Raw genomic sequence first — 21,442 nt, 5'->3', positions numbered from 1 at the left:
TGTCGAGGCATTAAAAATTGGTTACAATTGTGGGGAGCGCCGCTGCAGGTTGGTCACCACTGCTCCTAATGACTCTCGTTTGAAGACGCGCTCTCTTCCTCTCTCGCGCCATAGTACACCACGCTGCGTACATGCGTACCGGCTCGTTCGTGCTATATGTTTGTAGGAGGATGCTGTGATTAGCTAGTGTTGTAGACACGTGTTCGTGGCAAAGGTAGTGAAACTTCGAGCACTAGTTGTTATTTATTTTTTTTTAAATAGTTGATTTTTATTAAATTTGTTCCATTTTTTCATCTCTCTAAATTTTCCATAGTTTCTAAGATTGACCGCCGTTTACAACATACATACATACATAATACATATAGCGTAATAGAAAGATAGCATTGGAAAGTAATGTGTTTCTCGCTTTGCGGCTTCGCTTTGCTCGCGAAAAAAATTGGTTCCTTTTTCCTCCAGTACCAGAACAAAACAATAAAATAAAACTCCGGACTTCCACTTTCATTCGCCTAAGTTAACGGTAGCAGCAGTTTGTAGTAGTAGTAGCAACAGTAGTGGTAGTAGTAGTAGTAGTAGTGGTGGTAGTAGTAGTAGCAGTAGTAGTAGTAGAAGTAAGAGAAAGTGCCACAGAGACGGGCGAAGGAAGCAGTTTGCGATATGGTAAACGCGCCCCGCGGGGGGAAGTGCTGTCAGGTGCGAAGTTCCGAAGGGGGAAGAAGTTCAAGACCTAGACAAATCTCATTTAAATAATAGTGTCACCCTTCATCCTAAGAGAACAAACAAAATGATGAAATTATACAGCGAAAAAAAGGGTCATAATAGTCATAATCCTCTCCTACTGTGGATCCTCCCGAGAGCTCACGACACGTCTATTCATATTATACAACGATTTGGGGATGATGGGAAGGGGGGAAGGGGTTCTACTCTCAATCCTAGGGCCCCTGCGGTGAGCGGGGGGGTAGTGGTATTGCTTGGTTGGTTGGTGATGGAGAGATAAAGTAGGTTAGGTCCTAGGGAGGATATAGGATCCAAGCCATAGGCAGAGCAGAGAGCGAAAAAAAGAGTAGTAAACGGAACAGAAAGAGCGGAGTAGAGACCGCTTGCTAGCTCGTGCTGAGACAACAGAGCGTCGATAGTAGGAGGTGCGAAGCGGAAAGAAGGGAAGCGTTCCTCGTAGACCTTCGAGGAACGGAACAAGTTGTTGATACAACGCTATTTACAAAAGAAAGTATGCAATACGAAGCACTGCACTAGTAAGTAGTCAGTAAGAGAAGGAGAAGTAGAAGTAGTGATAGTGATAATAGAAGAAAAAGAAGAATAAGAAGAAGAAAAAGAGATGCAAAATTATGAAATGGAAGGGAAGGAAAGGGTTCCTGGTTCAAGTCACCATTATTCATCGTCTTCGGCTGCGACTGCGGCTGCGGTTGCACCCTCGCCAGTCGCCCGGGGCTCTTCCAGGGGTTCGCAATCGCCGGACTCGACGTCCGCCTGGTCGGTGGTTCCCGGTTCGGACTGTCTACCGAGCAGCTGCGTGCGAGTAGTGCAGGGCGCTGCATTAGACGAGGATCGCACGCTAATGGCGTAACGTAACGGTTTGGAGAGAGATGGAACGGCGATCGGTGACCGGATGATGCACTATTACTACGTGAACGTGAACGCAAGCATTGATTTGGGGAGTAGGGGCGCGGGAGAGAGTAGCAGAAGGGAGGGGAAAGGGTTACGAAGATGTGGGAGGCAAGGCAACTCTAGGTCTAGTTCTGTGTCTAGCAAATATTGAGCAAATGTGGAGCGTTGGGCGTTGGCGAGCGTTTTCGAGGCCGGCACGACACTCTACTAGGTAGGAAACGAGGCTAGGTAGGTAGGTAGGTAGGTAGGTTGGTAGGTGTGATCCCAGGTTTTGACCGGCCAGTACGCCATTGTACCAGCTACATGGAGAGTAAGTATCGAAGTGTACCCCATAGCAGCTTTTAACCCCTAGATAAACTGTGTAGGTCTGTGGATGTGTGTGTGCGAACGTGTGTGTGTGTGTTTGTGTGTGTGTGTGTATACCTCAACCGAATTTGTTTTTCTTCTTCTCCAATGTAACAATCTTCTGTTTGTTTTTTTGCGCTTTTTTTTAGGGAGCAAAACCAAAAACCCAGGAACCGATGTGCCCGCTGTTGGGGGTGTATGTGAGCGTGAGTGTGTGTGTGCGCGCGCGGTATGTGCAGCCTGAAGACGACCCGACGGCTGGTGCCTGGCAGGAAACCTCAGAAGAAGGAGAACGGCAGCAGCGACATGCGCTCGGGTGTGTCCGCTGGTTTGGCCGCGGTCGTCTGGTTGCTACCGGGTTTCGGTGCGGCTTTCGGTGCGCCGGTAGTCGGTGGTGGTGGTGGTGGCGGCAGAGGAGGAGGAGCGAGAGCCGTTATGAAGCTACCGAGTGCCTCCCCGATCTCCGGTGGTGGCGATGCGATCGCCGGCAGCGCCGGCTGGACAATGTTCGTCAGTTCCGCTTCCAGCTGCTGTTGGGTCAGGTTCCCGACGCCGACCGTGTCACCGACCGTGGGGCTGGTCGGCAGCAGGGATGGCATGAGCGCCAGCAGGGCTGTCATGTTCGGGAGGGCTACTGGTGACAGCACGGCGGGCATACTAGCGCTAAGCAGGCTTGGCTGGATCGAACGAATGGACGGACGGGAGGATGGAACGAGGTTCAGTACGCGAATCTGTACGCTGACCAGACGAGGGCTGTCCGGTAGGCGGGGGGGTTGTTATTGTTGTTACTGAATGCGTGCGCGATGGGGGTGGCGTTGAGGCGCCGAGGCCTCTACAGTGCTCGGTGTCGGCTTTCGCTTGAGGAGTAGGCCCTGAGTCCTTGGCACACACACACGGGACCATGCATGGAGTGTCCTTTCCGATCTTCTTTTCGGTTGCCGGATGATTTCGTTGCGTCGCGATTTGATAATGTTGTCGTTGATGATGATGGCCGTGGTAGTGACGGTGGTAGTGGCGGTGGTGGTGGTGTTGGTTGCTCGGTCGCAGATCATCGCCTCCATGGGAAGATGTTTTGTTGGGGGTTGGGTGGGTGACATGGTGGTAGAAGGCTGAAGACGCACATTGGTGGTCGCGCTCAGACAGTCTCAGAAACAAACAAACAATCTACACAAACATACTCTTTCAAACTACACAGACACACAATCTCTCACACACATACACACACACGCACACACGCACGCACATTCTCTCTCTCTCTCTCTCTCTCTCTCTCTCTCTCTCTCTCTCTCTCTCTCGCTCTCTCTCTTTCGCTATATTCGCACGCAACGCACTGCTTAGATTAGTGACGTGATGAGACGTGCTTTGAAGTTAACCACTCGTTCACTGGTTTGTGCGATTCGCTGTGGGTTGGAGGGGGTAGAAAAGAGGGGGGAAAAAAGGGGGGAAAGAAGGAAATGTTTGCATGAGTGTCTCGACTGTCGACTGTAGTGAGTGCGGGGGCTGGGAAGGGAATGATCCGAATGATGGGGCGGCAAACGGCCAAAAAACAACCTACCAGAATCAGATCCTGGATCAGGTTCGACAGACCACGGTTGGCGAGCACGAACAGGCGGGTCACCGGTCCGGGGATGCCCTCGGTGTAGCCGTCACCCTTGCCGAGATCGTGATCGTCCGGCGAGTGGGCCTTCTCGTCGCTCTGCTCCGTACCCGAGCTGCCCGACACAAGCTGTTGGTTTTTTTGTTTTTTTTTTTTGGTGGGAAGAAAGTCCGTGGCCGAAGGGGTAGAAGAAGAAGAAATGATTTTAGCGTTTAGTGTATGGGGGAGGGAGCGCAGAGGAAGGGGCGGGGGGGGGAGTTTAAGTTGAAGGGAGGTGTTTTTGGCGAGGGGGGGGGGGGGTGTTGGTTGGGTTGGGAGAGTTGTTGTAAGGGGCAATTAATGGTCAGTTTCAAACAAAATATTTGTAGATTAATAAAACGAACATATATAAATACATAAAGGTGGAAACAGAGCAATGGTAGTGAACGGGCGAACGAAAAGGCAACAGAGAGTAGAAGTAGAACAAAGAAAGAAGATAAATGTTTAAAGGGAATAGAGGACATAGCAGAAGTTCGAGAAGATCAAAGAAAAAGCAGAAAAGGAAGAGAAAGCAGACCAATATATAGAGAAAATGAGTTAAATAGAAAAAGAAAAAAAGAAGAACAAGAAAAATAAGAAAAACAAGAAGAAGAAGAAGAATAGGAAGCTGATTAGCTACTAACGGAACGGAAATTTGGAACAATGGTTGATGCACACTAACACCCAAGCGCAGCGTATAGAAAAGGGGATAGAAGTCATTAATAGTGAACGAATATGCCGTATGCAACTACTACTAGCTTCCAAAAGGAAAAGAGGATAGAAAGTGGAGAGGGGATGTAAAAGGCCGGATGGGGTAGGGGGAGGGGGTGGCTGGAGTCAGACAACACAGAGAACACAGAGATTTGTCCGCTAGAGAGGAGAGCGGAAATTTGGGGACATGCAAATATCACGTCAATGAAAGAAAGAGAGAGGGAGAGAGAGAGAGAGAGAGAGAGAGAGAGAGAGAGACAGAGAGAGAGATAATTGCGCGGTATAGATGCTTGATAGTCCTTTTTCGGGTGGGTCCGTTGGGGTCGTTGTTCGCAGTTCGCCGCCGGTACTGCTTCTGTTGCTGTTACTAATTTGCTACTGCTGCTACTGCTACTGCTACTGATGCTGCTGCTGCTGCTAGTGGTGCTGCTTAGTTGCTGTTACACTGCAGTGCTACATACGTCGTGTATCGGGAGGTCGTTGTAACGGGGTCACGGATCGGTGGGTCAATCGTCGGTCATTTTTGTCATCGAGTCATCGAGGGCTCGAGGGTTGTTTGGGATAGGATAAGGATGGCGGTGGGAGGACGAAGAAGAAGAAGGAGGAAATGACTAAGGATGATGGTAGTTGCTGTTCTTGTTTTTTTTTCCCTTTGCGAGGATGAAAGCCAATGTGGACAAAGGGGGTGAGTTCGTGGACAGTGCGCACCGGACACCAGAAATAGCGAATCCCCCGTGCAATAGAGTGGTAGAAAGAGGGTGTAGAGGGTCAAGGAATAGGAAACTAGGATCGGAATAGGACGGAAACGTTAGGAGTAGGAGATAACCTTGATGGTGCCAGATGTGTGTGTGTGTGTGTGCGTATAGTGTCTGGTGGTCTGGTGGAACAAGTGTCTGGGATGGTGGTGGCGAAAGGAACCTTCAAGGACGTCAAGAGCGTCAAGATGGACTAGGTAGAGACAGGAGATACTAACCGACCGTATAACAACAGCTATGACCAAATATCACATTCTACTAAACCACACACACACACTGTGGGCATTTATTAGCCGAGTGTGTGTGTGTGTGCGCGCGCGTAAAACAAGATTGCACAAGATGGCGAGCAGGTAGCCAGATCAACAGCACAACACTGTTGCACTGTTTGTTTGCTGCGAGTTTCAAAAGTGAGAGTGGATCGGAGGTAGAGCGGCGGCGAGGGGGGTGGGGTTGGGGGGTTTCGAAGTTGTTGTTGGTGGCAGGAAGGTGGTGGATGGGTGGGTAGGTGGGTGGGTGGTTTGCAAACGCTTTGGATGTGAGTGGCACGGACGGTGATCGTTGGAATCGTTAGATCGGAGTGGTAGTAGTGCACTCTAGGAGGGTATATTACTAAGGGGAGGGGGAGAGGGTCTACTACTTTTCAACCAATGGTGTTGGGGTGGAGGTTTATGTACAAACAGAACCCAGGGCCATCCGGTTAGACGAGAAGGTAACGGTCACAGTTCGTCAGCAGCCTAAGGATTAGCGAGCCAGTGGTTTAGGAGTCCAAAGATCAATCGAAAGCAAGATGGCCGACCCCAGGAGGAAGGCATTCGCCGGTGTTAATAACGGGTACATCTACACTCACACACACACGCACTTCGAGAGAAAAGTATAGAGCAAAACCAGAAAGCAACAACCGAATACAGGATGCGAGTAGCTCTACTACTAGGCAGGAAGGTTATGTTAGGGGGGAGGGATATGGTATAAGGGATGCGGTATCTTGGTATTGAGAGAGAGAGGACGTGCAAGAGGACTAGAGAAAGAGAAGAAAGAGAAAGAGAGACAGAGAGAGAGAAGGATGGGAGAGAATGGATAGGAGTTTGGGGAAGGATAATGGATGATGGAAGGGGAGGTGGGGGCGGGGGATGTTGGTTTTGAAATGAATAGAAGAGAGTCTAATTACCGCAGAGTGGCTATAAGAGGTGGCAGTATAGGAAGTGGAATGTCCATCGTCTTTACTGTGGTTGTTGTTGTTGTTGTTGTTGTTGTTGTGGTCGGTGGTCTCTAGGGCAGTCGTCAGTGATTCGGTGCCGGCGACGACCCGATACACGGTTCCGGCTGCACGTGCGGCACGGTCCGCCGCCCGCTGCAAGGTTTCGTTGGGGGGGGGGGGGGCGGTTTTTTTGTGCCGTTGGACGGTTGGGGGGTGCAGAATGGGGGTTGGTTTTTCATTTGATGGGGGCGATGAGAAATGGTAAGGGGGGGAACGCAGGAAGGGTGATCGGTTTTAGTTTTGCATCCATTTCAGAGAACAGAGTTTGCGGAACACGGAACGAGGGGAGGGGGGACGAGAGAGCGAGAGTTTGATTCGAACAGATAAAGATGTTGCACGAAAAGAGAGATAGAAAGAAAAGGAGAGAGAGAGAGAGAGAGAGAAAGAGAGAAAGGAAGAGGAAGAAAATAATAGAGAGAGAAATATAGAAAAAAGAAATGAAGAGCAAAATTGAGAGAAAGAGAAAGAGAAAAAGAGAAAAAGAGAAAGAGGAAGAGAGAGAACGATAGCAGCAGCAACCGTTGTTAAGTAAGTTGAGAATACGGTCACCTAAAGGATGGGCTCTCTCTGTCTGTGTTGCTTCTGTTCCAGATACTAAAATACTCACACACATACGCATGGTAGAATGTGTGAGGAGTAGATTGGGGTGATAGGAGTGGTCTCAGAGGGTCTACGAACAAGGCCCAGGAAGAACAAGACCAAAAGTAATACAAGGAAGTAGTAGTAGACGCAATTTGGCGCCAGAGAAGTGAAAGAAGAAGCAAGCACAACGCATTCAAGGTACTGCTGCTGCTGCTATTGCGGTGCTGCAGTGGTTGTTTGTTAGTGTTAGTCCGGGGAGTCCGGGAAACCGGGGTCGAGGGCGGGAGATCGATCAGGCGCTTGGAGGGGGCGGGGGGCACTAACACCCCGGAGATGTTCTACTTACACGAATGATGTCGAACAGGAAGTTTCCGGAGCCACCGCCGCCGCCGCCGCTGCTGCCACCGAAGGACAGGAATCTGTGTGTGTGTAAAAGAGTGTGGTTGGGAGAAGGAAGAAGAAGTTAAATGGCGATCTATTTGCGACTATCATCTGCACGCGACTGACGACTCTACCTCTTATTGCGATCCTCATCGGCACCGTCGGAATCGAGCGTCAGCTCGTCCAGGCTCGAGCTGTTGGCCGACGATTCGGCGGCGTTCTGGTCGTTGGACGAGGCGGCCTTCTCCTCGGCGGTGGCGCGCGCCACCCGGATCGCATTCAGCGTATCGCTCAGCCCGGCCAGATCGAGCGTATCGAGCGTGTTGACATCCTCGTTGGTGGTGATCTGCACGCACACGCACACGTTTTTTTTACGCGCGTGTATTCGTTTCGGTGTGTGTGTTTGTTACACATGCACGGTGTAAGGAGCATCCGACATGCGATGATGGTGGTAGTAGTAGTAGTGGTAGTAGCAGGTAGCGGCGAAGTATGGCGAAGGATGAGCATTTTTTGTTTGTTGCGATTTTGGGTCGTCATCGTCGTCGTCGTAGTTATCGTCGTCGTTTTGTTGGTTTTGTGGTGGTGGTGATGATGATGATGATGATGGCCGGTCCAGCCATGACACACACACACACGCAGAAAACAGAAACAGAAACGAAAAAAAAACGACCCACACACAGCGCACACAGATGATAACCGCACACACAACGGCACATACACGCACACACACACCCACAACATGGTACCATGGCATGGGGGAGGGGTGGTGGAACACACAGGAAAACACAGGAAACGTAATGGAAGAGATGAAGAGAGAGAGAGAGAGAGATGAAAAAGCAGGTTAGTGATGGTTGATACTTCCGGGTTGGAGCGGTCTAGCGCTCTCGCCTCAAGACACAAGAGCAACAACTGCTGCTGCTGCTGCTGCTGCTGCTGTGGTTGTTGGTTGGTGGTAGGTAAGGGAAGATAGTATGATGCCAACGGGTGGCTAAGGCTACAGCAGACTAGCGAGCGAACGGTAACGAGAAGGGAATCTCAGCTCAGAACATGAGAGATGATGATGATGATGATGAGGGTAAAAGCGATGAGCTACTACACAGTCCTACTCTTCGGTTCGTCCAATCCCATTTCTACCATTTTCTGCATGCCGGATGGATGATCAGAAACCACAGAACAGGAAGAGACAGGGAAGGAGGTAATGGAGGGATAGACAGCGAGAATGAGAGAAAGAGAGACAGAGAGACAGAACGAGAGAGAAAAATAGCCAGAATCCTGAGAGAGAGAGAGAGAGAAAGGAGGGACATGACACGGGCATGATCAGGCTGTAGTAGACGCCTGGCTGGTGGCTGTCACCTGGTGGATGCATTAATGCTGATATGACTTTGAGACCTTCCGATCTTGAATGCTTGAATGCCTCTTGTTGTTGTAGCTCATTTCGCGACGAAGCTCTCTCGCTTCACACACACGCGCGCACACGCATCGAAAGTGCACTTAACGCGCACACAAATACACATGCACATGCACTCGCACAAACGCCTTGAGGTTGACTATTTAGCTGGAAGGATGACGTGAATGGCTTTATGAGGCGCGATAACAGGATGAACGATGAGCGAGAAGATAAAGAAGAAAAAGAGAAAGACGAAGTAGACGTAGGAGGAAGACAGCAGTGCAAGTAATAGAGCCGCCATGATAAGTGCAGAGAGCGGGGCGGGGGTGCAGAATGGTGGAAGAAAGAAAATGCTGACTCAGACCGTGGTGGCCATTCTGACAGCTGACAGCTCAAGACACAAGAAACAGAGAGAGAGAGAGACAGAGAGCGAGAGAATGAGTGAGTGAAAGATGAGGGAAACGAGAGAAGTATAGAGAGCGAAAGGCGCCAGCTAGGTCCTTGTCTCACTTGACTACTACTACACACCGGCATACCATAGGTTTGAGGTACATATAGAGGTACATCACACACTCACAGATAGCCAGAGAGCGAATGAAGTAGTGAAAGTGTGTGTATGAGAGAGAGAGAGAGAGAGAGTGGTAGAGAGCGGTGAAGGGTGAAGGGGGTAGCAATGAGAAGCAGATACGGGTCTCCCCCTTTGTAACCCCAAATCCTCAAGAATCCCTGTCCGGCGTTAGGCATCCCGTTGCTGCGTTAAACTGCGTTTTTTTTTTGTTTTTTTGACGTTGAACGCTGGATCGAGCGCCTCCCCAGCAGCAGCAGACATACCAGGCATAGTACAAACTACACTACCACTGTCCGGGCAACTGTTACTACCAATACTAACTGTACTGTAACTGCTACTGCGTCCGTTTTTTTTTTGCTACGGCGGAAGTGACGGAAGTGATACTACTGGAGCTCATTAGAGAGTAGATAGTAGAAGTAGTAGTAGTAGTAGTAGAGAGAAACAGAGAGAGAGAGAGGGGTTCCGGGCCGCTCTAATAGTGAAGACACCGGGAAGACTTGGAAGCGCTCGAAACTAGGATGACGGAGACAGCATCTCACCCTCCACCCCAGAGCAGGGGTGAAAAAGGGTGAGCGGGGTGCTCATACCAAGTTGGATTCGGTTTCACTCGTTACAACCGACGCGGTAGTGGTCGGCGGTTGGGGGTTGGTAGTGGAATCGAACTGGCCACCCCCGCCAGCGGCCAGCAGATCGATCCGGTCCGCCTCCACCTCCGGTGCCGGTTCGGTCGTGGCCCGTTTGCGCACCTCGTTGCGCTCCTCGTTCTGCTTGTTGTTGTTGTTGTTGGTTCCGGCATCATCGGCACCAAGCCTTGGCACCACGGGTGTTGCTGTCCTCGTGCCAGCATCGTCACCATCATCGTCATCGTCGTCGTTCGTGGGCGGGAAGGTGGGCAGCGAAATGCTGACCTTCGGTCCGCCGGAGGACGAAGACGACGAGGAGGACGGCTTCTTACTATCGGCGTCGGCGGCGTCATCGTCGTCGTCGTCGAAGTTGAAATCGTCGTCGTCGTCGTCGGCGCTGCTGGAGCCGCCACGGTTACCGGCCGCACCACCGCCGGTACCACCACCCAGACCGAGCCCGCTACGCAGCAGTATGGGGCCGATCGTGCGGAACAGGTACGAGGTGATCATCTGGATCTTCTGATCCACTATCTGCTCTCCACCAGGGCGGCCGGGCAGGTGGGCAACCCTCCGCGGAATCGTGCGCAGAAGGGGGTTGCAGGGTGCGGGTTGGTTGGTTGGTTGGGTTGTAGCGTAGTAGCAGGCGGTAGGCGGTACAGTGCGATAGCGGGGCGGGGTTGGACTTGGACTTAGTGAATTGGTAACACACACGCACGCATACACACACACGCACACACACTGGGACCCGATAGACGCTGTAACGAGTTAGCGAAAAAGCACGCGCGCGACAGAGGGAGAGAGAGCGAGAGAAAGAGAGAGAGGGGAAAAAAAGAGAGGCAGAGGGGGCAAGTGGCACTCCGCCGATGGAGGCGATCGGTGAGCGGCTGGGCGGCATCAAATGGCGGGCTGATGGGCTGAAATGGTGGTGGTGGTGGTGGTGGAACGTCCAAGGGGTGAAGTAGGTGACCACGAAGTAGAAGTCGATGATGAAGAAGAGGAAGAAGAAGAAGTAGTAGATGATGATGGTTGTGGTGGTGACACTGTTGGTTTGTCTCTCTCTCTCGCCTCTCTCGCCTCTCTCCTCTCTCTGTCACTCTTGCTCTCTGTTTCGTGGAACATGTCCTTTGCTCCGGTCCGGTTGTGGCTCCAGTCCAGTGTGGTCGATGACGATAATGACATGCATGAGCAGTACAGGGGGATGACGGGGGGATGGGGGATGACGAATGTGGATGGTGGGGGGCAGGGGACCACTCTCTTCGTCTCCGGTCACGCCTAGATCCTTCTAGACTTCTGTGTGTGTGTCTGTCTGTGCCAAGGGCTCGCTGGAGGCGCCCGATAGAACTGGGACAACCCCCATCCCTCCAACCCCGTGTAGCATCCCCCCCCCAGCAGAGTGCAGAGCAAAGTGATCCGGTTTTTCCGGCGCCAATGTGGGGGACGGAGGGAGATTGCTATGCTAGCTTAAAACTGAAAGTAGTTTCGCCCCAGCACCCCCAACCCCTCTCCATTCGGTGCACCCTGGACCGATTGGACCCTGGATGGCCTTCGATGGTCGGTCCGTCTGGTGTGTTTGTGTGTGCGCACGCACACACACAGCAACACGACCGACTACGGACGGACCACGGCCCACGGCTGAGGACGGCTGATAATACCCCCGGAGAGGATGCATTATCCCTCATCCCTTAAAAACCCACCCCTACTACGGGGGTGTTAGAGATAGTAGAGATGCTGCATGCATACACACACACACTCTCGGGCACACACGCAGTCAAATACATACAACGCTAATTGGCAGCTTGGTGAGGGGTGGGTCGGTGGGTGGGTGGGTGGTGGTGGAGCTAGCGATACGATAGGGCGTGCGGTGCGTGAATTAATGATGCGAACGAGGGTGATGCTGATGCGACGATTGGCGATGGAGAGCGTCGATGCAGATAGAGAAGAATAAAGAAGGGGGATGGGGGTGACGATCGTGGTGGTGGTGGTGGTGATAATGAGGCGAAGGTGAGGTGAATTGCTCAACCGAATAATCCAGGATCGGTCCAGGAACGGACTAACTGGACTTACGAGGGTGAAGAGGGAGGGGGTGGCGGCCTTGATTGGCATCCAAAAAAGGGGGAGGGGGGGGGGGGGTGATAAAAGGTAGATAAGGGATTGGACAAGTAAAAGCGAGCAGCATCCTGCGCATTCTGCGCGCCTGTCCGGTTGGCGGTCTGCCTCTAGTCACGCGCGTACGTTGCGGGGGTGGGGGAGGGGGTTCAGCTCAACCAAACCCTTACCTGAGAGATCGATGGGAAGAGCTCGCGCAGGATGCCGATGGTCCGCTTGTTCCGCTCGTTGATGCGCTGATCCTCGGAGTTTACCAGCGTGATGACGTCCAGTTCCTAGAGAAAGAGAGAGAGAAAAAGAGAAAAAGAGAGAGAGAGAGAGAGAGAGAGAGAAGAGAAACAAAAAGAGAAATAACGTTAAAGACATCGATTTAGGGGGAGATCGTAACTCTGACGTCATCTCAAGGCTGCTGACGTCGTGACGGTCCGGGCGTTACGCTGCGTTGCGCCGCGACTCGAGACTCAGCGCACAGGACTCGAGCGCACAAGGCAAACGTCGCGTCATATTCGCGTGACGCAATCGCGTGCACTCTCGTGATTGGTATTGGTATTGCCCTAACCGCACCGCAACCGCGCAGGGAGTCGTAAAGGAGTCGCGTAAACCCACGTCCTCGTCGTCGTCGTCGTCGTCGTCGTCGTCGTCGTCGTCGTCGTCGATTGTTTTGTCTTTCCATTACGCTAGCGACGACGACGACGCAACAAACGTGCACGAAAAAAAGAGATAATAAAAGAGAAAGAGAGAGAGAGAGAGCGAGAGCGAGAGCGCCCCAAATCGTGGCCCCATTATGTGCCTTCGCGCTCCGATGACCGATTGGTGGACCGGTGACCGGTTGCCCGGTGGCCAGCACCAGCACCCTCTTTCCCCTTCCCCCTCCCCCTACCTCCAAGGAGTGCTTTCGTAATCATCGGCCGCGTAATGGGTGGCGCGCGCGCGCGAAAGCGAAAGTTTCCGAAAACCAAACCAGAAGAAAACCAAAAAACCAAACCACCAACAACAGCAACAGCTGCAAAAACACGCGTCTAGCGTCTACGCAACCGCGGGCGTGGTGGTGGTGGTGGCGGTGTTGGCGCACACACTTGGCGTTATCCGGGCGCATCGCACCACCTCCTCCTCCTCCTTCTCCTCCGAACCGGAACGGAAAGTGGGACGCGCAACGCGAACAGCATTATGCAGCCGCCGCCGTCGCCGCATTTTCGCTGCGCAGCCGGTTTTGGGTCTCCAGTTTGGGTTTGGGTGTGTGTGTGTGTGTGTGTGTGTGTGCATAAGCATTAGGAGCAGGCCAGGCCAGGCCACCTGAACGTGTTGCATTTGTCGTGTTGCGTTGCGTTGCAGCGCAGCGCAGATCGCGAGATTTGCTTTGAGTTTTGTGTCATTTCCACTCGCCACCGGACGGACGAGGTCGAGGGGATTGTGGATTGTGGTTGCTTTGGTGGCCGGACCCACCAACGGGTCCAGGTTCAGGTTCACCTTCACCAGGGGAAGGGGGTTTGGGGGTGGTGGTGCAGAGGGACACAGGTCGGCAGGTCGGCGACGCCAGCCAGCAGCAGCAGCAGCAGCTAGAAGCTAGAAGGCCAAAGGCAAAGAGGCCAGGCGCGGTCGCCATCTTGTGCTCCCAGTGTTGGGTAGCACCCGAGAGAGGCCAACGGTCGGTACCCGCCCCTGGCATTTTGGGCCCCTCCCAACCGGCTTTTAAAACCGCGATTTGACCTTACGCTGTGTGTGTATGTTCGGTTTTGGCGGTCGCACACCCACCCTAGCGTCTAGTGTTAGTGCGTATTGTGATCGAGCAGCAGCGATCGCCAAACGCCCGAACGCCCGAACGCGAAAGGACAACAGGAAGGACAGAAGTGAAGGGTAATCGCGCTGCGCTCGCGGAGAAGGAGGGTGAGAAGCAGCGGGGCGGGGGGAGGCTTTGTCCTTTGAGCGATCGAAAAAGGAATCCAAAAAGGGGTTTGAACGGCGATAACTGCACCATTTCCTTTCCCTTTGTGTCGTTTTCTTTCTCTCTCTCGCTCTCTCTATCCTCTAAGGTCGCGCTGAACGTTCACTTTGCAAAATGGGTTCGACTTCCGAAACCAAGGCCCAGGCAAAACAAAAAAAACGGCCAAAAACCTACGCCTCATTCCGGGTTCATCGCTTGCCGCCGCGCTCTCGGGAGGGAGTCTTTCGTTTTGGGTGTTTTTTTTTTTTATTGTTCCGTGTAAATCCCGGCCGTTGCAAGCCACTAGCCTCTAGGGCTCTGGCCAATGCCAAGGTTGCCCAGACTCCATCCAACTCCAAACCCCCATCCCCTAGAACGGCAACACCCCAGCCCCCGGTCGGTGCTCAAAGGGCAAAGGGCTTCGAATGCCCCCCCGTGCTGAAAGGTGGTAAGGTCGAGGGCGAGGGCGATCGCTGGAATGAATACCTTCTCCTCCTCCTCCTTCTCCTCTTCCACTCCTCGCCCGCCTTCCCCTTCCCCCTCCCTCGGGAGCAATTGAAAAGAAAAAAAAATAAGGGAGAGATAAGGCTGCTGCTAATTAGCGGTGGCCCGGTAGTGTGCGTTCACATGGCACCCACCGCACCGGGTTATCGGACACAATCAAAAGCTCCAATCAGCTCCAATCGGTCAGACCTTCACAGTATGGTCAGAGCGTACGTCAGCGGCGAGCTGACGAGCAGCATTACGCATTGCGTGCGTACCGGGCCGGAGGTTTTCCCATGTTTGTTGAAGAGGGGGGGGAGGGGGGCGGTGGCCACGAGCGCGAGCCACGTGCACCCCGCCTCGCCCGCTGCTGTCTAATTAACACCCCACACAACACACTCTCACGTGCGCCTCTTCATTCGTGACATTGAAGGACATTCGAGATGCCGAAAAACGAGACACACACACACACGCAGCGAGGCTCTAATGCGGCTGGCAAAGTGAGTGGTCAGCTAAGTGCCACTCGTCAGCTCGTCCCTCCCGCGCCATCCCGGGATCGCATCGCAGAGCAGAGACCATGAGGGACTATGCATTACCGATGCGTGTCACGCGGCGAATCGAATCGAAAACTCCCCCGTCAGGCCATGTGTGTGTGTTTGTGTGTGTGTATGGCCATCGCGTCAACCTTGATGGATCCATCTACCAATTCTGTAAAGGCGCGCGCACGCGTCCGTATGCGTTACTAATTTTGAGCAAACGTCACCTATTGATGCTATTTGGTTAGCTCTAGGTGCGCGCGTGTGTGTGTGTGTGTCTCAAGTGTCAGCGAGCAGTGCTGCTGCTGGTGTCTCAAGTGTCTCGGAAGTATATCGCGGATCGCGATTGCCTCCTTTTCCTCCTTCTCCTCCTCCTCCTTGGTGTGTTTTGACGTAATCCCATCCCCTCAGCCCTGGCATGATGTGGCAATTGCGGAAGCCCTACCACACCCGGCACTAGGCACCTACCTGATCATCGTTGAGTGGAATCTTCATCAGCTCGATGTCTGTCTTTGGTTTTGCCGCCGGCTCCGGGTTGGCTGCGGCGACCGGTTCCGGTTCGGGGTTGGCCGCCGGTACCGGCACGCCCAGGGCGATCGCCAGGGCACCGCATAGCACTGCCGTCATCAGTAACAGCTTCATCCTGGAGGGTGAACGAAAACGAAAAAGAAAAACAAAACAAAACAAAACAATCAAAAACTATCATTATCAATGATGCGTGGCTAAGATGCTGGTGACCTTGAACTGATGGTAGGTTACCGGAGGGCGCAGCACCCCCTCCAGCACTGGAAGTGACGTCAATAGGTTCATTGACAGACAGTCGAGCCGCCGCGCAGCTTTTCGCCAAAAACCCCCAAACATCAAACGCGCGATAATTAATGCGGGCGCCAGCTCGCGCGGGGGGCTGCTCCAACACCCCCACGCTCTAGCGAACCTCCAACAGTGAAAAGGACGGCCACTGCCCCGTTTTGCGACGGGCTCTGGCCGCTGAAGGACAATCTCCTGCAGAGGTGTTCACCGCGGATACCGGATTATCGCTGCGGGTGTGAATTGAATGCCGCAAAGCGGGAAGAAAAAGCAACAACAACAACAAAAAAAAAAAAACAAGTGACAGCCAGCAGCTGTCCTGGCCGAAAGAAAAAACCGTGATAAAGGTCATACACACACACACACACACACACACACACACACTGCAATGAGCGCTCACTCACGTTCAGCTAGCCGGACAGTGTGTGTGTTTTTATTTTTGGAAAGGAGCCTTTTCAAGGTTCGTCACTTCGTCGGCGCTCCAAGTCTTTTGTCTCGATCGAAGTTCGAATCGAAAGCGGCGCAGCGGCCCGAGCGGTCAAGGCGGCAGCAGCAGCAGCAGCGGCACCCAGCTACATAGTCTACCCCCTTCGTCACTTCTCCTTCTCTTCCCTTCCCTCTTATTCTCTCTCTCTCTCTCTCTCTCTCTCTCTCTCTCTCTCTCTCTCTCTCTCTCTTTGTTCCCTGCCTTTCGCATCCCCGCTCCTTGCAGTCGCCACGAGAGGTAATCCGAGCGCCCGCCGAGCGAAAAGAGGGTGAAAGTGATCGTGCAGTTCTCACCCCCACCCTCACCTCCCTTCTCGGTTGCCCTGTTGCCTGGCTCCTGCCAACCAGCCAGCAGACAGGACGGGGGACGTTATTGTGCTCGTTGTTGTGGTTGTTGTGGTTGTTGTTGTCGTTATTCGTTTGCATAACTGCTCTTTCTCTCTCTCTCTCTCTTTCTCTCTCTTTTTCTCTCTCTCTTCTCTCTCTTCAACTTTTGCGCTTTCTTTCTTTCCGGGGCCCGGGTCTGCGGAGTGTCGCAGTGACTGCGACGCAGAAAAAAAACGTTCAAAGTGCCTCAACGCGTGCATAAACCACCACATGGGCGCGCGCGCGTGTGTGTGTGTGTGTGTGTGTGAATGCGTATGTTGGAATAGTGAGCGGGCTCCGTGCACGCTCTGAACCGTGGAGTGTCTCGCGCCGTAATGGCATCGATTGAATCGAGGCGCTGGTTTCAGCTCAGGCGCCGCTGCCGCCGCCGCCGTCGCCGCTACCGCAGCCGCCGTCGTTTAATGATCGGGCTAAAAACCAGCTGACCGCGACCGGTTTTTGGGGCGGTGCGACTGCTGCGATCATCGCGTGTCGCTGTCTCGCATATTACTCAATCATCGATCGCGCGGCAGCAGCAACAGCTCAATGGTCAGCTGGTCAGCAACCGAACCACTCCGCTCACCTCGCCCTCCCCCGTCGGGTGGGGTGGGGTGCTGCTGCTGCACCCTGCACATCTGCAATACCCGTGTCGTGTGTGTGTGTGTGTGTGTGTGTGTGTGTGGTTTGCATCAGTCTCAGTGGCCATCGAGCCATCCTTGATTCACCTTGGCCGCCGCCCCCACTGGACTCCCCCTCCCTTCAGTTTGGTCACTCGAGAAAGTTACCTTCACACACACACATACGCGCGCGCGCATTGGTGCTTGCGTAGAACGGTAGCGTATAATCGATTGACAGACACACACACACACACACACGGCTGGAGGTGGTTGTATGCCAGACTGAAGCGACTCGAATTGGTGCAGTGCCAAGAGGCAGGCGCAAGGGTTGCAACTTTCACCCTCTTACAATTCGGAATGACCCGGGGCGCGCCACCCCATCCCCCTGCATTCCCGTCCTCCCCCGGAACTGGTGAACTGTCCTTTTCTCTCTCTCTCTCTCTCTCTCTCTCTCTCTCTCTCACTCATTCTTTCGCTCGCTCGAGTAAGAATTCCAGAATAAAAACAATAAAAAAAGGAGAATGAAGAGGAGAGGGGGTAGTGAAGGTTTCAAAGGATCGCAGCGATCGTGGTGACGCGCAACGCGACGGTGGCGACGACGACGCCGAACGACCTTGAGCGATTCGAAACCGGCTGCGAGATTAGCGAGACACGGTGCGAGGTTCGAGGTGCGGGGCGACGGGTGTACGGTACGGTGGCGTAATAACAGGAATAACACCCACCAGGGACAGAGAGAGAGAGAGAGAGAGAGCGACTTCGTTCGTGTGTGTGTCTGTGTGTGTGTGTCTGTTTGTGTGCGGACGCGAACAGGGGGTATCCCGGGCTTCTTGTTACGTGATCGTCGCCGTCACACCGCGGCTGGCTAGCTGCTGGCTGGTTGGTTGGTTGGTTGGTTGGTGAGAGTGCGTCGCTCACCAACACTCCTCGCTTGGGCTGTGTGTATGTGTGAAAGTGGAAGGGGGGGGGGGGGGTGGCTGCAACAGTACAACTCCTTCTTCGTCGCTTCGTCGCTTCGGCCACCACTTTCGGGCTTTTCTTTGCTCGCTCGGGGTTTTCCTTGGCTTTCGCCTGGCTCGCTGGCTGGCTGGCTGGCTCTCTGGCTTGCCCGAAGCCTTCGAATCTCCTACTTCCTTTCCTTGCCTTCAGCAGCAGCAGCAGCAACAGCAGCACTTCACTTCCACTCACATTGCACAGTGGAAAGAGAGTGATAGTGGCAATGGCAGTGGAGGCCGAGGAGTATAAGGGGTGGTGCGGGGAAAGGGCATCGGAGCTTCCAGAGAGCAGCGTTTGCAGCGCTCATGGTGCATGCATGCTGCTTGAAACCATGTTTCGAAGCGATTTCCGCCCGCGAACCGCACTAACCGCCATCAAAATGGGGATGGGAGATGGGGGGAGGGGGCGCTGGTGGCCTGCTCGGACTTCCTACCTGCTACGCGTGCGGTACTGCTACTGCCATAGGTCTGCATCATCGCTTCATTCGCACACAACACACACACACGAACACGCACCAACACACATACATCACTGTGTTGTAAGGGATAATGGACACAGGACACGCAAAAGTGGGCGCCAAATAAATAAGGTTGAAGAGGGGGAGGGGGTGGTTTAATACCCCCACCTATCCTCAAAAATGGAAAGGAGGGGGGGGGGGTGAGGATCGCTCCCCGCTCCCTCGCACGAATTTGCTCGCGAAGACCTCCCCCAACCCCTTAACGATCAGCTGGTATAAACCCCTCCCCTCACCCCCATCCCTCCGTTCTCCGACAGGCTCACCTGTGTGTTGTTGTGTCTGGTTGGTTTGTGGTGGTTCCGGGGCGTTTCGGAGGGTAGTGGTGGTGGATCCTAATCCGATCCTGGAGTCCGGGAACTTGGCTTGTACGGCTTGATTGCTGCGATCGCTGCACGCTGATGAGGGACGAGGATGTGGTACACGGTGCCGGCCAGAGAGAGAGAGAGAGAGAGAGAGAGAGAGAGGGAGAGAAAAAAAGGGAGAGAGAGAGAGAGTGAATGAGTGTGGAAAGGGTAGGGGAGGGGGTGGCTGGAAGAGAGGGGAGGGGGGTAGTGAGAGAATGGGAAGGGGGCAGCAGGGGTAGTAGATTGGCTTCAGCACTGAACTGGAGGAAGGGTGGGGGGGGGGGGGTTGCGCTGACCTCTCTGCGCCCCCCTTCGCCTTTCTCGAATGCACTGTACACGGGCCAGATCAACCGCGCAGCACCACTCAGCAACCCTCGGTGGTGGTGGTGGTGGGGGTGTCTGAAGGGGATGAAATGTTTTTACGGGGCGTGGGGAGCGGTGTGGCTGCGCTGTGGTACGTCACACTTGTTCACCAACCAACACCCACACACACACACACGCACACACACACACGCGTTCACTAGCAAGAAGGCATGAGGTAGGTCCTTGCAAAAACGTGTCCTTTTCCCTGCTGTTACTGTTCCCGTTTTCACACACCGCACGCCACACACACACACACACTGAGCGGCAGGAGAAGAGTGGGGGAGGGGGTGCTAGGAGAGGAAGGGTTGAGGTGGCAGGGATTCAGGTTCAGATACTAACACCGTCTCTGGTCAACGCCGGGTCTGCGCTCTACGCTCTCTCAGGCACAAGCGTACGCCCTTCTGCTGCTACTGCTGGAAGCTGCTGTCGGTTGATAGTAGGTAGCGCGCCAACCAAGGACTGTTTGGCCTGTTGCTGCTGCTGCTGCTCGTTGCTCGTTGCTGGAGATGCGGTTTTGGAATGGATATGGAGTCCGTCCCGAGAGCTATGCTCTGCCTCTGCCTCTGGCTCTGCTCTGTCTCTGTGAACCGTACGCGCCAGCACTTCGCTATCGAATGTCAGGAGCGAATGCAAAGCGTCCGAAAATAATAGTTTTGTAAACATACGACCACACCGCTATATACTATAGATCGCTACTCTGGTGTGGTGTGGTGTGTTGGCCACTTCGCTACTCCGCTCGTGCCACTAGCGCGCGCGCGAGACAGAGAGAGAGACAGAGACAGAGAGAACGAAAGAGGGGGGAAGGGGTGGTAGCGTGCCCGGGGTGGCCGGTTGGGGGTTGGGGTGTTGCTTCGGCTCTTCGAGCCGATCGCGCCGCGTGGCGGGGATGTGGCGCGCAACCCGAAGCTCTCACTCACGGATGAGGTTGGTGGGGAGGGGGAGGGGGCGGTGTGAACAGTTTTCCAAGCGTCCTCCCCCCTCGGAGTATGCCGGAGTGGTGGGATACGCACCACGTTACTCACCACGAACCGAGCTCACCAAAGCGATGGCGGAGGGTGGGGGAGGGGTGGGGGGAGGGGGAGGTGCGTGGTGGTGGGTCCATTATTACTATTATTTTTGCTATTATTGTTATTACTTTGATTTTTATTATGCCTGACACTTTCTCTCTCTCTCTCTCTCTCTCTCTCTCTCTCTCTCTCTCTCTCTTTCTCTCTCTTTCTATCTCTTGGTCCCTTTGCCACGGTTCGCCCTCGCCCACGCCCTCCCACCCCTTCGACATTCTCTCCACCATGCTCTAGATCGTCCTTTTGCCTTCCACCCTTCGAATTCACCACGTGCCCCCCCCCCACTCCCCCTCCCCTCTCCTCAGGGCTATAGGGCTGTGTGTCATGTGCTTCGATGTGTCGATGGCTTTCTGGTTTGTCGTTTTCATTATCACCTTCCTCTCTTGCCACATCCCTGCCCTCATCCCTCATCCCAAGGGGTGGTGATGAGGTGATGAGAATTTGGACAAAATGGCCAAGACGCCAAGGTAGGTATTAGCTGAAAAACCGTCAACTCATCATCCTAGCACCCCCCCATCCCTCCTTCCCTCTTTTTAATTCACCTCATGAAGGTGGGAATGGGGGGTGAGGGGCGGCGGCTTATCTGAAGTAGGCCGCGAGACCCAAATTGAATAAGCGGAATTGGATTGCGAAAGGAAGTGTGTGGCATTTCGGCATTTGCTAAAAATGGAAAATTTCGAGTGTGTGTGTGAGAGAGAGAGAGAAAGAGAGAGGGAGGGGTGGCTGGTGGTAGACAGGTGTTGTAAAGATTAGCTTCGATCATCGAAGGAAAGTGAAAATCGTCGTTTTCGTCGGCCGTTCGATGGCCAAGAGAATGGGAAAGGGAAGAGAGAAAAGGAAGAAGAAGAAGAGTAAGGAGATCGATCGATTAGCTAATGCGCCGCGCCATCGAACCATCGGAAATGCCATCGCATCTCCGCTCTCTGCTCTCTCTCTCTCTTTCACTCCCCGAGACCAAGCAGCATCTTCGTAAGCAGCAAACGGAGTTTTCAGT

The 21,442-nt window shown here is 53.7% G+C and overlaps 1 protein-coding gene across 3 annotated transcripts; it reads right to left on the bottom strand.

The window, feature by feature from the left end:
- Positions 1-229: 229 nt before the first annotated feature.
- Positions 230-19,991, bottom strand: LOC125952597 (synaptonemal complex protein 4). 3 transcript variants are annotated; one of them, XM_049682164.1, is made up of 8 exons: positions 19,724-19,991; positions 18,941-19,072; positions 15,360-15,534; positions 12,122-12,226; positions 7,402-7,613; positions 7,233-7,305; positions 3,524-3,694; positions 230-2,645 (listed from the first exon to the last, which is right to left on the bottom strand). In XM_049682164.1, the coding sequence occupies exons 3-8, from the start codon at positions 15,531-15,533 to the stop codon at positions 2,247-2,249; spliced, it is 1,134 nt and encodes a 377-aa protein (XP_049538121.1). In that variant the 5' UTR covers position 15,534; positions 18,941-19,072; positions 19,724-19,991; the 3' UTR covers positions 230-2,246. The 3 variants fall into 3 exon arrangements, with proteins under 3 accessions (XP_049538121.1, XP_049538138.1, XP_049538130.1); XM_049682181.1 differs by having other exon boundaries at positions 2,517-3,368; XM_049682173.1 differs by lacking the exons at positions 230-2,645; positions 3,524-3,694; positions 7,233-7,305 and having other exon boundaries at positions 7,527-10,376.
- Between the last annotated feature and the right edge of the window lie 1,451 nt (positions 19,992-21,442).

The sequence above is a fragment of the Anopheles darlingi genome, chromosome X (assembly GCF_943734745.1).
Source record: "Anopheles darlingi chromosome X, idAnoDarlMG_H_01, whole genome shotgun sequence".
Taxonomy (NCBI): domain Eukaryota; kingdom Metazoa; phylum Arthropoda; class Insecta; order Diptera; family Culicidae; genus Anopheles; species Anopheles darlingi.
This window is presented reverse-complemented; position numbering and strand designations above follow the sequence as displayed.

Excerpts from the sequence above, each read along its gene's own strand:
- LOC125952597 (XM_049682164.1), bottom strand. The coding sequence starts at position 15,533 with ATGAAGCTGTTACTGATGACGGCAGTGCTATGCGGTGCCCTGGCGATC. Across the intron at positions 7,306-7,401 it reads GATGAGGATCGCAATAAGAG|ATTCCTGTCCTTCGGTGGCA; the intron begins GTAGAGTCGTCA and ends ACACACACACAG. Across the intron at positions 3,695-7,232 it reads TCCTGTTCGACATCATTCGT|CTTGTGTCGGGCAGCTCGGG; the intron begins GTAAGTAGAACA and ends AAAAACCAACAG.